The 18,261-nt window shown below is 30.7% G+C and overlaps 1 protein-coding gene across 1 annotated transcript; it reads left to right on the plus strand.

Annotated features, from left to right (window-relative positions):
- The first annotated feature begins 3,017 nt into the window (after positions 1-3,017).
- Positions 3,018-8,335, plus strand: LOC111886121 (protein ENHANCED DISEASE RESISTANCE 2). The gene is made up of 16 exons (XM_023882357.3): positions 3,018-3,270; positions 3,634-3,708; positions 3,808-3,861; positions 3,941-4,006; positions 4,082-4,172; positions 4,261-4,402; positions 4,518-4,613; positions 4,715-4,779; positions 5,667-5,738; positions 5,914-6,063; positions 6,157-6,476; positions 6,572-6,724; positions 6,812-6,955; positions 7,286-7,378; positions 7,583-7,684; positions 7,959-8,335. Exons 1-16 carry the CDS (start codon positions 3,109-3,111, stop codon positions 8,049-8,051), a joined length of 1,878 nt encoding a protein of 625 aa, XP_023738125.1. The 5' UTR covers positions 3,018-3,108; the 3' UTR covers positions 8,052-8,335.
- Positions 8,336-18,261: the final 9,926 nt, after the last annotated feature.

Genomic DNA, 18,261 nt, shown 5'->3' on the forward strand with positions numbered 1-18,261 from the left:
TTAGTTGGTAATGATTCATTCGGGCCACCAGAAACTGCGTTTCTCTTTGCAATGCCAAACACCAACTTTAGACTAAGTCGTTTTAAAATGAATTAGAAAATTTTATGATTAAAACATTTTATATAGTACTAAATAAAATCATAGGTGATAAGTAAATATTGTTTGTTGCATTTACAAATAAAATCGTAGGTGATAAATAAATATTGTTTGTTGCATTTACAAATAATATGGTAGGTTGAAAGTAATTATTGCCTAGTTAACGGAAGTTGTCCTAAAAATATCCATCTTTTCACAAATGGCACCTATCAGATTTCAAATTACATTTTGTGAAATTTATGGCTAGTTTGATGATTTAACGAATTTTTGATTGTTTTATTGAAAAATGGTTAATGAGAATATATATATATATATATATATATATATATATATATATATATATATATATATATATATATATATATATATATATATATATATATATATAGGTAGGGGCGGACCCAAGAATTTTTCAAAGAGGGGACAATTTTTTTTATAACTTTTTTTATGGGGGGAATTTTTTTGATGAGTCAAAATATATACTTTTGAATGGTTAAAATATATTTTTTTGAAAAAAACCTATTTTTTAATGAATTTTTTTTGTTGTGGGGGCAATTGCCCCCATTGCCCCCACTCTAGGACCGTCCATATATATATATATATATATATATATATATATATATATATATATATATATATATATATATATATATATATATATATATATATATATAGGGTAAAGTGAATATACCTAACAACCTTATATAAGCTTAGATACCTAACCACATCATACTACGTAATTTTATATCATATTTGCATTGTAGTCACCCAAAGTTCTTAAAATTCAACCTCATAACTTGTTTTCTTCGAAAATCTTTGGACTTTCACCATTATCTTCCTTCAAATGACGTCTTTCTATCGGAGACCTCCTGGTGGGCTTCATGTACTACCGTTACAAATCAAATGGTGTAGGAAGAATATAATGGTGAATATCTGAAAATCTTGGAAGTAAATCAAGTTAATGATTGAAGTTTAAGAACCTTAGACGATTACAATGAAAATATAATGCAAAACAATGTAGTATAATGTGGTTAGGTACCTAAGCTTATATAAGGTTGTTAGGTATATTCACTTTACCCATATATATATATATATATATATATATATATATATATATATATATATATATATATATATATATATATATATATATATATATAAAACAATATAGGTAGGGGTGTTCGTTTGGATGGATCGGTTTGATCCGATCCAATCAAGTGAATCCATATTGATTTCGGTTTTCAAAACATGGATCCGAATAATCCAAACTAAATTCAAATCCAATCCGATCTGATCCAATTACAATTCGGTTGGATCGGTTTTTATAATTCGGTTTTTAAAAAACCGAAACATTTTAAAATGATATATAATTATAATATTACCCAACGTTACACAAGAAGCAAAGAAAAATTATTTAGTTGTGATTTGAAATTTATAAACAACTAATAAGAAGATATATTATAGTTAAATATTTTATAGATAGAAAACTTTTAAAAGAAAATGCATATTAATGTTTTTTCTTATCGGGTGAAACGTTTTGTACCTATTTGAACAAAAAAATTACAAAATTAATAAATAACTATAAATATATATTATAAATAGATAAATAATAAATGTTTATTCGGTTTTTTTGGACTATTCGGTTCTTATTTTATAAACCAAAATCAATCCAAAATCCAAAATAATAATTCGGTTTTGTTGAAAAACCAATCCAAAAATCCGAATATCCGAACTAAATAGTCCAATCCAAATTGTCCAATTGGATAATTCGGTTTTATCCGAATAGTGAACAACCCTAAATATAGGGCGTGTTCGGCAAAATTAACGTGTAGCAGGTAGCTTGTAGCGTTTTGTTAAATGCTACATGAAGTAACATTTGGAATTGGAGCGTTCTGTTAAACTAAACGCTAGAAACTTGTAGTGTCAAACAATATTTTCTGTTAAAAAACGGAACGTTTTGTTAAACGCTAGAAGCTAGAAGCTCTTAAACGATCCCAAACGTTTCGTGTTGAACACACCCATAGTGTTTTGCTCTGTTTGTCTCCTACATCTCCTTTTCAACCAAAGAAATTACTTAAATATGTGATTGTCTTCCTTTACCTTTACCTTGTGGAGATATAAATCAATTGTTTAATGAAATGACCCAAAAAAAAAAGTGGTTGTATTTTTAAAAGTAAACATCAAACATCCATGTCACTAATAGTCTTATACTACTTGATGGAGGCTTAAATTATCTTACTTCTTTCTTTGATTCATCCCCCACATGATTTTTCATTAATTGTTACACACATATTATTAGAGATAAAGAATGATGCATGTGATTACACATGTTTTTATGGTTGTTATGGCAAGTAAACAAATAACAAAGACCATCAATTGGTACACATATATTGTAGAGATGATAACATAAAAGTAAATAAATTAAGATAACATAAGGGATAAACAACAACATTAATTGGTACACACATGTTCAATAGAGAGTTTTATCATCTTCTAAGAGTCACATCATATTAATTGGTATACACATGTTCTAGAGGGTTTTATCATCTTCTAAGAGCCACATCACATCCACAGAGAGCAGGGTTGACAAGTGAAGCCGAAAAACCGATTCAAACCTGTTCAAATAGTTAAACGATGATAAAATCAAAAAATTTAAGACTTAATTAGCATGACTAAAGCTTGATTTCGAGACTTCCATGATAAAAAGAAAGTCACACTTCTAAATAAAAACTACTACCAAAATTATAATTCACTCGATATATTTTATCCGAATACATGTTACGGTCAAAATTAAAGACGTTGACTTTCTTTGTGAATTAAGTCCTTATGGCAGGACAATGGGCCCACACAAAAGTTATCACAATCGGATCCAACACCGGGTATATAATGTCACTTAATGGCTTCCTTCCACTTCCATATATGATCAGACTGTGAACGACAACTCTGCAGAAAACAGAGTTGCTCTGTTTTTCAACAACTTGAAAATTCAGACACACACGACTACTCCATCTCATGGATGGGTCATCGAAAGATGATGAAATCAGAATCATGGAAGGTTGGCTGTATCGCATTCGCTCCAACAAATTCGGATTTCAATACTCGAGGAAACGATACTACGTTCTTCAAAATCACCTTCTGAAAAGCTTCACTTCTGTCCCAATTTCCATCCATAATGTTCGTATCCCTTTCTCGTTATCTCATTCTAAGTTTTCTTGTTTTCAAAATGGATTCAAGGCGCGAAGAAATTGAAACCGCCTTTTTCTAGTAGAAGAGAGCAAAACGATGATCATTCAAGGAATTTCTGATTACTTTTATGCCTGATTGTATGAATCATTGCTCTAGTCTCTATTTTGTTTTGGGTTTTGTTGATTTTTTGTTTTTCCTCCAAAACCAAGCATCAAAAAGAAAACCCTACTCCCTCTGTTCATGTTATTTGCTGAATTATGCATTTCACACAAAGTTTTTAACAATTTATTTTCCATATTTGCAAACTCAGAATCTTCAAAACTTACAGAGGAATTTGGTTTGTTGTTCCAGGATCCTGTTAGAACTGCCTTTGTAAATTCCTGTAGTTGTGTAATGGAGAGTGGGAAAAAGAGCATTCGAGGAAAGGTAGTTAAATCCTTTTTTTTAATTAGATCAAAGAAATTTGTAAAAAGTTAAATTTAATTGAAAGCCTCATGTTCTTGATTTTCTTTACTATGTTTGCAGGTTTTCTTTATTTTCACTCTTTGTGGAATTTCTAGCAATGGGGTTAGTGTTAAGGTACATAAAGTCGATAACTTTTTTAAAAATTCTTTTTTATAAATCCTACAAATTCTAATTGTTAAACTTTATATAATAGTTAGGAGCAAGAAACCCTGAAGAAGCTGCAAAATGGGTTGAAGCCTTTCAGAAAGTATCTCTAAAGGTAAAAAAAAAAAGTTCAAAATAAAATCCCTACTAATTATTTTCACTAATCACTAATATCTTCCATCAAATACAGATGACCCAAAATCCTCTCTCTTTAGTCTCAATTAAAGATCATAAAGCAGCTGACGTGGCATCTTACTGGACAATCTTTGGTTGTCACAATGGTAAACTTAACAAAATTAAATCTTTTTTTTTTTAATTATTATTATGATCTCTTACTTTCCATGGTTAAAAGTTGTTTTCTTGATTAAGGTCTCAGACTATTTAAAGAAACAAGAAACGAATATGATCAAAATAAAGTTGTTCATCCCGCAATAGCTGCCATGAGTGTGATTGATGGAGCTCCAGAAGTTGTATTCCAAATACTTATGTCTCTTGGTTCTACAAGATTAGAGTAAGCGGTTCTTTTTTTATTTTTATTTTTTTATTAAGTCATGTATGCATAAAGTGTTATATACATGAAGAATGTTTCTTAATGAAAAGTGTGATTATTTGTATATATGTTGTAGGTGGGACTTTTATTTGAAGAAGGGTAGTGTGATTGAAAGTATAGATGGTCAAACTGATATTATTCATAAGCATTTGAATGGTGATTGGTTACCTTGGTATGTAGTCTTTTTATTTGTAGCATTTGTTTTTTTTTTTTTTTGGTTATTAGGGTTTATATGTGACATAAATAAATTTATTCGTGAATGTTTACATTTAGGGGGATGAAACCAAGAGATTTATTGTTGCAAAGATATTGGAGTAGGGAGGAGGATGGAACATATGGTATGAGACTATATGTTTAATTAAAGGGTTAATGTCTTTTATATAAACAAAAAAAACACTAATTTAAAATTTGAAAGTATGCTGTTATTTTATGACTTTAAACTTAAAATCTCAAAATAAACAATAAAAATGGGCAAGTCACTACAATAACCAAGACTAGGAAGGTTGTATCACAAATGGCTCATCTTTTGAACATTTATCACAAAATGACCATATATCATCAAATACTTTTAATTTTTTTTTTTACAAAATTGCTTTATCAATGGTCTCCACAAAAAAAAAATTAAAAAAAAAAATAACATCATTTTTCATGAAAATTATTTAATTTTGTGAAAATAAAAATATTAACAGACTTTTTTATAGATTTTTCAGGTGTGGACTCTAGATATAGAAATTTTGTTTTGAAAAAATATATTAAAAAACTTACTCCCTATTGTAAGAGTTTTTTTTTTTTTTTTTTTTTTTTCTACGAAAGCTTGTAAATTAACAATCCATTGCATTGAATTTTATGGTGGGTCCCATAGATTTTCAACCCGTTGTTAAATAGTCAACTTATACAAAAATAAATGATACAAATAAAATTGGTGGGCCCAATAGTAAATTTATGAAAAAATGGATTGATGACATATGTGTCATAAAAAGCTTAACAAATAAGCTCTCCAGTTGAGGATATGGATGCCTTATCTAATGACTTAAAATAGAACAAATTTTGAAAATATATGAAAAAAGATTGACAAATCTAGGACAATTTAAAAAAATAAATAATACCTTTCTATTTTGAACCTTTTTTAGTGCCAAGAATGCCCCCCACTTTCTAAGATAACTTATGCTCAACTTCTATAAATGGAAATAACTCTTTTTTGTGTACTTTGTTTTTTTTTTTGCAGTTATCCTTTATCATTCTGTACTTCACAAAAAGTGTCCCCCTCAAAAAGGCTACGTCCGTGCATGCCTTAAAAGTAATGTATGATGATATTTTTTTTACACGACAACAAACAACCACTCTCTTTTATCATGTCAAAACTTCCTTATATATAATTATATATAATTAATAAAAACACTTATCCCTTTTACAAAAGATACATCCACAAATACTTAAAATGGCAAATAATAATCTAATAATTCTATTTTCAGGTGGAGGATACGTAATATCACCTATTGATCATCAACATAAACAATCAGTAGTCAGACACATGCTTGATATTGACTGGAAACTTTGGAGATCTTATAAATATTTACAAAAATCTCAATCTCTTTCAGTTCACATGCTTGGAAGACTTGCTGGTTTGTTTCTTTATTATTATTATTAATTATTTTTTATTTTAATCATCATTATATATTCTACCTTATTTAATTTCCATCTATATATCTATGTAGCTTTGAGGGAATTCTTCAAAACAAACATATCGAGTTACTTATCTGAAAGAAAGGATTTAAAGAACGAAAACGAAGATTTATTTTTAGAAATGGAGGATGAAGAATCAGAATTATCAGATGAATTCTTTGATTTTCCAGAACCTTTTGACGATGATCAATTAGAAAGTAAGGAAATGGTAGCTCGAGAAGATGGGTTTTTATGTAATTACAAATTTACCCTTCCAAAAGATGAAAATGGTGATCTACCAAACAGTTGGTCAGTTCCAGAACCTTCGTTGTTTCAAATACGTGGTGAAACTTACTTCAAAGACCATAAGAAGGTATAGACTATAGAGAATTATATTCACTTATTACGTTTTACATTTTTTTTAATGTTATTTATTATGTTTATTTGCATATGGGTTTTAATTTCAAGATTCATGCAAAAACCACGTTGATGCAAACTATTGCTGTGGATTGGTTGAGATCAGATAAACGGGAAGATAATCTTGCTGCCCGATCGGGCAGCATTGTTCAGAAATTTGCAGCCCGTGGCTGCCCGGAATTTTTCTTCATTGTTAACTTTCAGGTCATTCTTGATTACTTTTATACTATATTACAAAAAAAGAAAGACTTTTGACACAATTGTAATTTAACTTTTGTGATTAATGATCAGATTCCAGGTTCAACAACTTATAATATTGCTTGTTACTATATGACAAATACTCCTCTCAAAGATTTGCCATTACTAAAGAAATTTGTAGAAGGAGATGATGCATTTAGGAATTCAAGATTTAAGCTCTTACCTCATGTAACTAAGGTAAGTTTTAAGTTTTAAGTTTTAAGTTTAAGTCACTTTTATTATCATTTCAACACTTTTTCATTGTTGATTGAGCAAATCACAAGAATGGTCCCTCTGCTTGACATGAAATCGCAAGTTTGGTACTTTTTTTTTAAATCTTTCCAACTTCATCACTATCTTTAGTTTAAAAAAGGTCATTTTTCATTATTCATGAACTAACATTGAAACAAGAAACAAAGTTGGGGACAATATTAGGATGATTTAAAAAAATAGACCAAAGTTGCGATCTTGTGTAAAACATAAGGACCGTTTTTGTAATTTATACTCGATGTTGATTTGGACTACTAGGGGCCATGGATTGTGAAGCAAAGTGCTAGTAGAGCCAGTCTCGTGGGCCAGTTGCTTAAAGTTAACTACATACGTGGGAATAACTACATCGAGGTAAAAAAATTAAAATACGAAGTCAATTTTATTATATGGTAATCTTTTTTTGTATAAGCTTATAATCAAATAAAGTATCAATCAATTACTCAATTTTTATTTGGGTAATTGGGTCCGATTATAAACTTATAACATAGACTCTGTTGATTTTGAAAATACGTTTCCTAAAATAAAAATTTAATGAAAATGTGTTACTCATTTTAGGCTGATATTGATGTTGGATCATCTACACTTGCAAGGGGGGTTGCTAGCACTTGTCTGAGTTATTTTAGTAGTTTGATATCTGAAACTGCGTTTGTGATACAGGTAAATTAGTTGTTGCTATTGATTACTGTCTTAAATGGGTAACGAATTATTATTATTATTATTATTATTATTATTATTATTTTTGTTTACAAAATACTATTGTTTTAAAAAAAGTATCATCATAAGGTAATCAATTGGAACTTTATGTTTATAAAATACTAATATTTTAATGGTATTTTTGTCCAAAAAACAAATAATTATTTGTATTTTATAATAATAAAATAAATAATTCGTTACATGTTTATGACATTAACATTTTATAAAACTTATGCAGGCAAATACACAAGATGAGCTTCCGGAACATCTTTATGGTGCATCTAGACTAAACTATCTTGATGTTTCAAAAGCTTTCTGGGCAAATCCTTGATCTAAATGCTTACCTATTGTAATTAAACAATTACAATATGGATTTTCATCATTGCATTGGAATTTGAAATCCAAATTGGAAACTGGTAAATTGCATATAGAGTAAATAGGTATATGATTGTGATCAATTCTGTGAAGATTTGAAATGGTAATTCAACTTTGTGTTTTTGTAACACTTTGACTTGTATCACTTAAAGGTTTTCTTAAAAGAGAAAACCATGGATATAAGTGTGGACTTCTTCGGTATTCTTATTTCACCTTTAATAAAGTCTCTCTCTCTCTCTCTCTCTCTCTCTCTCTCTCTCTCTCTCTCTCTCTCTCTCTCTCATATTTTTCCATTGAACTTGTTGAACTGTTCAAAAAACATCCTTATGACCTGCTATCGGAGGTTTAGTCGGTTTCCGACGAGCTTGTGAACTCCGGTGCCTCTGGTCATCTTCTCCGGTGAGGCTCCGGCCGAAAACACCAAAAAACTTAGATTTATGTGTTTTTCCTCCAGAAAGTCTTCAACCTCGTCACCCAGATCAAACATCTTCAAGAACAACGATCAAAAAACAAGTTCATCAGAAATGATTTCAGATTTGCGTTTGAGTGTGTGTGTTAGATTTGAACAAATTTCGAACATAATCCCATATGAAGACTTTCTTCGTCTTTAGGTTTTACAGACCCGTTTGATGTGCTTTCTATCGTTGTCAGAGTCGTTGTTTGATTAATGTCTGAAGAAACTTTGAAATTTTGATCTGGTCAAACGTTTATGTATATGAAGCAACAAACTTCAATCAGATCATCACAAGTTCATCTTAATTCCACATTTTTCGAATCAATAAAAAAAATCAATTGTATCAAAATACGAGTTATGTTCTTAGTTGTTTTCAGAGTTTTATTAACTAGCAAAATCCAAAAGTAATCTCGTGAATTAACTAATATGTCTAATATTAAAAGCCTAAAAATCGAATCATCAACCGGAAGATAAACAATATTGAAGAAAACTCATATAGGAAATCATTGGAATGGGGAAAAAAGAAAGAAGAATCAAACTTGGGGAACTTGATAGATGAGGAAAACGATGAGACCTAGAAAAGGGGCATTGAAGGAATCATCAATGTTTCGAACATAATCCCATATGGGTGTTCGATTTTCAAATTCAAGAACTCAAATCTAGAAATCAATTCTTCATTTTCATCTTTTTCTGTTCAAACTTAAGAACTCAAACCCAGAAATCAATTGTTCATCTTCTTTAATCTAAAATCCCAGATCTACCAAGAGCTTTTGATGGGTTTGTTCATCGTGTTCTTGCTAGATCTGTCATGGATGAAATCGTTTTGCTCAAGAAATCGCTTATGGGGTTTTATTCTTCAAACAACCAAAGTTTCTGGGGTTTTATTCTTCAGAAACCGAGTTTTGCTCAATAAATGGTTTCATTTTTTCTTTAAGAACACCATGAACGGAGGTTAAAGACGATTAACAATGATATGATGTTTATGTATGCATATGTTCATAACATATCTGATGTATGTTTTGGAGTTCTTGAGTTCATGAGAAAGGAGAAGAAAGAGACATAATGATAGAATAGACCCAAAATCTTGAGTTCACCGAAAAAATCATGAACGGATGAGACTCCTCGGAGAAGATGACCAAAGCCTTGTCAGATCTCACAAGAACGTTGGAAACCGGCTAAACCTCCGATAGCATGTCATGAGGATGTTTTTTGAACAGTTCAACAAGTTCAATGGGAAAATGTAGAAAAACAAATTTGTGAGTATTCGCTATGGGAGAGATCTTGACCTCTTAAATGCCAAGAAAATCTTGTAATTGTTTATGTCATTCAACCAGTTCTCAATTCAATTTTGCAATTAAACATTAAAGCACAACAATTGCTCATTGAGATCTTGACCTCTCAAATGTCAAGAAAATCTTGTAAGTTTCTTTTGATTCAATTATACAATAATTAGACTATTATGCCTTGCAACTCTACCTTAGTTCTTATCATAGGTGTAGTATAATTTTACCATTTCGTTCATTCATAATTGCTACATAATACTGGTAATATTTATATTGGTATGTAGAAAGTAATATAACTCTAAGATTGCATATATTTAAGTTATAATTACGCTTTAGATGTTGTTAGTGTCTCACACATTAGTGTCACATGGTCATATATGTCTCTATATATGTTGGAATTTCCCCACTCTCCAAAAGGACTCTCATGGAGGTAAGTAAGGAATCCATACATAAATAGCCATATAGGACCATGTCATACTGATGTGAGATACATTAACACTCTCCTCAAAGACGGATGTACAATGAGGATAGACAAAAAATGATGAGGATAACACATGTCAGCAAATCAAACCCGACTGGTCGTTAAGGAAGGCATTCTTGAATCTTGACATCAAGTTGGTGAACTGCCTAATGTCGGGAGAGATCAAAGATTGAGAATAATACATATGGTGGTCGGTTTGACCACGAGGCTAAACTTCTCATCACAGTTATCTTCTTTCTCCATAAGGGCTCTTTTGAAGAGTAAATTAAGGGCTACATATATCTTACGGATGCATCATATACCAAATCAAACAACACATAAGGGTTCGTTCATGTGACATTCATAATGGTATGTATTGCATTATGAAAATATTTCACAATGTTATATGTTATATTATGAAATGAGAATCTTACTCTTCAAAAGAGCCCTTATGGAGAAAGAAGATAACTATGATCAGAAGTTTAGCCTCGTGGTCAAACCGACCACCATATGTATTATTCTCAATCTTTGATCTCTCCTGACATTAGGCAGTTCACCAACTTGATGTCAAGATTCTAGAATGCATCATATACCAAATCAAATAACACATAAGGGTTCGTTCATGTGACATTCATAATGTTATGTATTGTATTATGAAAATATTTCACAATGTTATATGTTATATTATGAAACTAGGTTATAACTCGTGGAAACCACGCTTAATATGTTTATAATTATTATATATAAAAAATATATATTAAATGTCAACAAAAAGTTGTAGCGTAATTTGGATTGACTTAAGTGTTGCAGACCTAGGAAATGTCTTCAAGGATAGTGGAAAGAAGCTTGTAAGATTCCAAACACATCTTTTCCTAGTTACACCATTTGATATATTGTATTTACAAATTAAAGATAATTCTATACTTCAAAAATATCATAATGCATAAAAATGTAATCTGATTATGGATAATGCATTGTAGCATAAGAATATTAGCTGGTTACAATATGTTGTTGGATTTATTTAATAAAAAGGGAAAAATTTAAATTTTCCAGAAAATAAGACATTTTTAAATTTTCAGTAAAATAACAAATAAATATTTTATAGTATATGCAAATGGACTTAAAATAGTCATGTCCTTGTTAAAAATGTATTTAGATTAATTTAAAGTTTCATTTCCTCCTATTACAACGATGTTTTTTTTTTTTGAAAAAATGTCTTAATACTCTAAAATAGCAATGTACTTTCAAAGTACATTACTATGATTCACAAAATCCTGGTTGTTTGGTCACTTATCATTTAGCGGCAAATCACATTTAGGACATAAAATATAAATTAAACTTATCATTTAGTGGCAAATCAAACTGAAATGTAACATTTTAAAAAGGTAAAAGAAAAAAGAAAAAATGAAAAAAGTTGAGATATTTATAATGTGTACAAACCTGTAGACAACAATCATTCCAAGAAGCTTATAACGTAAACGGTCTAAGAAATGACAAAAAACCATCTGAGATAAACCTTGAACCTTTAATCTAATTGTCAAATAGAAAGTAAGTATCACAATCAATTGTTACTTATCTCCCATTATATTAGTAAGAATACCATAACATCAATGATAGGAACAATAAAAATAACAGAAATGTTAGTGGCAATACATAAGAGTATGCTAAAGAACTTCAAAAGCTAAAAGATGACTTGATTATAGAATCATAGAAGTAAAAGAAGATTGTTTTAATTTTTAACTCTAAAAGATATAACATCTTTTCAAAAAGTGTTTGGACCGCAAGCTTTTTCCTTAAGCCTTTTTTAGAATATCTTGATATATGCATAATAATTGGACCTACAATACGTAAGAAATAATTTTTCAGTAAACAAAAATGCACAAATCAGATGTACATATGCACCACATAAGCAAAAGGTTGGTTTATCAACTGAACTATTAAAAGTTAAATTACCTTCATAACCATGATCTTTCTTAACAGGTCGATATGAAATACTTTCAAATGTGGAATGAATCGTTTGGGCTTGAAGTAACCTTTACAACTGCAATGAATTCAGTTCCTTGTGAATTACTTAAGGAAAATAGTCAAACCTTGTATGAATGAAATAGGTCGGTAATCAAATTACCATTTTCCTGCATACGATGATCACTAACAACCACCTACAAGTAAAATAGAAATCAAGAAATAAAAGTTTATACATATACAATTGGTATTCAAGTCAAGAAAATATTGTTTAATACATATTTCAAAAAGGAAGTACAGACCAAGATAATTTGTGATCACTTTCTTAATTCTGGATAATACTTAGAGTGAATCAATTTTATAACTTCATCTATTTCCTTAAGTTTTGGTCCCATTACTATACTGAAACAGAGAATAAAATCAACAATAAATTCAAAGATAGTGATTTTTGTAACAATTGGTAAAAATAGGAACGATCGTACGATGCTATGTTTTGATTATTAAGCAATATGAGTATTTCATCAAGAATGGTTGAAGGAATTTAACCTCTTTTATTTAAATAAGTTACTGTGAAATATAAAACAAGTAGCTATTGATAAATTTCGTTATGATGTATGGCTACGAACCATCACCGGTTTGTGAAATTAGCATATAACATCATTTGAACGCAACAAACTTAATTTTTGTATCAACATGTATCTAGTTGATAATTAAGTTAGGTTCTATGTAAAACGTGTGCTTAATAGTTGTGTAGGATCTAAATTCGACAAATATACGAACCAAAGTGACAAAACGTGTTTAACGATATGGTTAACCGGTTAAATGTCACGAAATTATACATGGTTAATAAATTTTATATTTAAATAAATTAAAATATAAAATGAATTATTATAAGGTATAATTAAAATGTATCTAAGTGTTTTTGAATAAAAAGAATAAAACATAAACATTAAAGTTCAAATACACAAAAACTACATTGTTATTTTATACTAAGTATACATGTATGTATTTGTACATATGTATTATTATCTAGTGAATGACTACTTATGGGTCATTACTTAAAGTGATTTCATGTAAGGAATATGATTTCTAAATCAATTAAGATAAGAGAATTGGTGGAGATAAGTGCCAACTTAACTAATAAGTGTTTAATCACTTAAGACATTTTACTAAGAATGCTTCTTAATCCCTCTTCTAATTTTCGAGATTAAGACCTTCCGTCTCCTTAACTAGAACTCCTAACTAACTAAATAACTAGTAGTTAGTTAGTTAACTAACCCTATCTCTAAGCAACCACCCAAGCAAGTGGCTAGACAAGATCACATCACTTAAACTCACATCCCATCACAAGCTAGTTTAGGTTTTGTCCCCTTATCCTCTTCCACCCTTTCCTCCTTCATAATCACAAAATTTCCTCTTCATTTTACCCTCATTTTACCAGCCAATACTCCAGGGAATTACTCTCAACCTTCATCTCATTTTCAAGCACAAGAACTTTTTTCCAAAGCCATCAAAACCATGAACTAAAGGGCTGCTGTCCCTTTTGTGTTTCAGCCACCATTTCACCCATCTACACCTTCTTTTTTGCTTGATATTTTTACCAAAAAATACCCCTGTAAGTTACTTGTTATGATACTCAAAATTATTGATTCAAAACAGTGAGTAAACTACCATTTTTCTTGCTCTTTTGCTGTGAAATTTTCGTGACAGCAACATAGCCAAAAGAGTGGCTGTTTTGGAGCATCAAACCAACAACCAAAAGTTCATCTTCAACCTTCCATTCTTCAAGTATTCACATAAGGTGAGTTCATACCCCTACATTTTCATGTTTTCTTCAAGTTTTAAGGGGGGGAATACAAGTTAGAACACTAAACATAACTTAAATTTAAATGACAGCTTTCTACAGAAAAGTTGAGTCCTGTTCACGGACTGTTTTGACCATCTTAAACTTAATATATTTCAAAACTGCACAATATGCAAATAGTTCAAGTTTATACCTTTCTAAGGACTACTCGCACGCGTTCATACGATTTTTCTACAATTTATGGCGATTTTTATAAAACTGTCTGTCATTTCAGAAGTGATTTCGGACCAGTCTGTGAAGATGTTCATTTTCACACTAGTTTGAGACCACTAAAAATCATAATAAAAATTGGGAACAAAGTAGACTCATTTTATAAACTCTTAGAGGTGACGGATTCAGTTTTTGACTTATGATGATTTTTCTATGAGTTTTCTAAAAACAGGGACAGTAAAGGGTAAAACTGTCAAAAGTGGTTTATAGATTTATTAACACCTTCTAACATTTTTAAGCAATGTTTATACATTAAGGAAGTTAAAACACAATCATTTAAATATGTTTAATTACCACTTTTACAAAAGTGATAAGTACAAAAAGGTCTTTAGTATCAAACTTAAGGATTATTTCATGCAAAGTTTCTAATAAAAACGTAAGAATATGAACAACAATTACGAAACATACAAAATCATCTTTTAAAACTTATACATATATATAACCATATACATATATATGTTTTGTTTACAAACTTGTCTTCTACATCAAAAATTTCACTTTACTCGTTTTTATCAAATGAATCACTTGTGATTTATTACTACTATGTGAAAACTTTTGTCATACTTTGCATGCACTAGATTTATACAAAGTATTTAGAAATTCCAAAGTATCCTTCGTTGTTAAACCGTTTTAATACATTTTAAAAAAACTTATGATTTATGCATTGTCAAAACTTTGTGAGAAAGGATGATCTTTGCATACAAAACTACTACTTTAATACAGACTTAGTTGAGAATCCATGAGACGTGTACATCTTCAAACACTGCCTTTTTGATAAAAGGTATCGCTACAAGTCCTGTCTATAACCAGAGTCTCCCGTACGGAGAACGTGTCAAATGTGTATAGATCTATACGGGAAGTCATGATCCCGCGCCCTGACTGTTAGCTACAGTCCGTCTTTTGGGGTGACAATTTGTCATAACGCTACGACGCCTGAAGAACGTCGCTACAGCCATATTATGTTTAGTATGGTTATAAAACTCATCGGATATACAATTATTATGGTATTATGCTTTTATGAACGAGTAGCTATTAAAACTATTCTTCATCTAACAAGTGCGATCTTCGTATAGCTTTATTATATAAAACTATGCCATAACTTTTAAGCACGTCGGTTGCTTGCGATTTTTGGTCTTAGAGACTGCCAGTTATGTTAGGAAAATAAGGGTTTTTCCTGCATCTAAAACAAACAACTAATAGGAAAATAAGGGATTTTCTTGGTGCAACTATTTACAACTTATAACACGAACATTCATATGCATTTCATACTTTTATAAGAAAATAAGAGTTTTTCTTGGAAAGCACAACAAATCATATCTCAACTATTAGGGAAAATATGGGATTTTCTGGATCTAATACATTCATTTTCAACCCAACGAATCATAACTCTTTTCATTTGAAAATACCGCGTTTTCTGGAAAACATACATGAACTTTCGAATGGCGTACATTTTCTCAAAACACTACTTATGAACTCACCAACTTAATTGTTGACACTTTTTCTTTGAAATAACTTGTATTCTCAGGGAACCGCTAAGTAGGTTTGGAAATCAACTTTTGAGGATTAACGTGCTGACGTTAATTACATCTTTTGAAAGATGTTTATGTATTTATCTTTTGAACATGTAACGAATACAATTATGTAAACATTTTGGAAACCTTAATATGTATGGTGGTGTGTAATTTCCTTTCTATGAACTGTTATGATACTAAATATGACGTCCTCCGCCCCCGAACGTTTCCGCCGTTCTGGTTTGGGGGTGTGACAATTTTGGTGTAGGATTAAAATAGGTATTAAGATCCATAACTACTAACAATATAGATCTAGATCAAGAAATACATAACAATTAACAGAAAATGTACCTTCTTAAAGTTTCTTGCTTCACAGATTCAGATCCATATCCCTAAATAGATCCACAATTCAGAAACCCATAATGATCATATAGTTGTGACGGTGGTGAAGGAAGTGGTACGTGAGGGAGAAGGAAGAGCAGGGGAGTAGCAGATATGGATGTAACAGTTCCATCTTCAATTTCTTCCCTTTTCAGGAGTTGTAAACGCATACAAGCACACACATACACACAACACTGTTAGACAAATTTTATAAAGAGAGATAGAGACCCAATACTAAAACCATGGTGTAGACCCGGATCCATGAAGAAATCCCTGTGAAAAGAAAATAAATAAATGACAGATATGGTTCAAGAAGAGAAGGCAGCGCCAATTTGTGTTGTTGAGTGTTACGAAGCTAAATAGAAAAAATAACATATTAGTCACACTTGGTAAAGAATATATGAAACCTTGAACCCGAAACCATATGATTTTACCTCTCTTTAGAGGAGATCTGTTAATTTATAGAGGAAACCAAACCCATACTTTTTTCTTTCAAAAATCATCAAAATATTTATAGAATTTGAGAGAGAGAAAAGATGAGAATGTTTTCAAAATTTGAATTACAATGTCAGATTCATTCAAAGAAAATGAAGGATGAAGAGAGGTTCGTAGATTGTAAGTTAGGGTCAATGAAGCGTACCTGGATCGAGGTTGCAGTGAATGTGAAGGGAAGGGAAGGGAAGGGCCAACCATGGGCAACTGCTTTGCCTCGAATTTTGTAGCAACCGAGATCGAGATGGAGAAAAAGTAGGTTTTATGTATTTTACAACCAAATGAAGTAAGGGATTTTGAAATTAAATTGTAGATTGATTCAAAGGAACGAATTTTGGGGCAAGATTTGGGGCGAGATATGATTGAAGATTAATTATGGATTGATTGAAACACCCGATTGAGAGGAAAATCCATGAGCGGGAAAACATAACGTAGAGGGTCTAAAAGAGTGACACGTGGTATGCTTTGGGTTTAAAAAGATGACAAGTGGCAAGTAAAAGAGTCTTTTATTAGAAGAGAGATGAGAATCTTTGTCTCCTGTAATACAAATTCTAAATAGATGCAAGTTTATTTCACTTGTGTTTATGTATTTATTATTTTCTATTAAGCTTGGTGTAACATATTCTCAAACTAAACAGACTAAATTTATCAATTATATTCAGAGTAAGAAATAAGTTTATTTTACTTTCATGTCTACAACTGAGGAGCGTCCATAAACTTATGCTGGAAAATAGAAGTTGATATGAAATATGAAACTTAATAGGAACATCATTAGCAAGATTTTAGACAAAACAACAATTACTATCTTATTCTTCCAGACATACAACAATTACTATCTTACTCTTTAGGGGTAAAAGAGTTTCACTGCCAACATCATGAGAAATATTTTAGAAAAATCAACAATTACCTTTTAGATATATGTTAGCAACCTATATTTTCTATCTATTACTAGCATGCTTTTCTAATAATTCATATATCAACAAAATCGGAACTCGACAAACATAACAAATATGGGTATTCTGGGAACCACTTTCCTGTTCGGGCTCTAGTTGACTGTACATATTGCATCTTCCTGAAAAACCAAAGTTAACTTAAGGTCCACGTTCCTGATCTCAAGCCAACAATTAAACAAGAACATGATAAGAGACCGATCCCATGTCCTTAACCCCACCCTGTTATTATAAATTCTTTTTCAAGAACCTACTACAAAAACTCTCATATCCTAGTTTGAGACTGGATTCACATAAGTGTCCCACTAATTCGTTTAAACCAGGGCTCTGATACCTACTTGTAACGTCCCTTTTTTCACAACCCAAAATTTTCATTTCTATTAAGGTAAAAATTCCCAATTTATAAATCCACTATTATGAAAGTTGTTTATTCCAAATTACACTTATTAAAAATCAGAGTATCATGGAAAATGTGGAATCCTCAATGCTGCTGATGAGTGTGTACAGTCCCGCCTTCGCCTTCCCACGAGCACTAATAAAACCTCCAAAACATAGATAACTGAGTAAGAACAAATCATAGTGAGTTTCCCCAAAATACT

This window comes from Lactuca sativa, chromosome 1 (assembly GCF_002870075.4).
Source record: "Lactuca sativa cultivar Salinas chromosome 1, Lsat_Salinas_v11, whole genome shotgun sequence".
Taxonomy (NCBI): domain Eukaryota; kingdom Viridiplantae; phylum Streptophyta; class Magnoliopsida; order Asterales; family Asteraceae; genus Lactuca; species Lactuca sativa.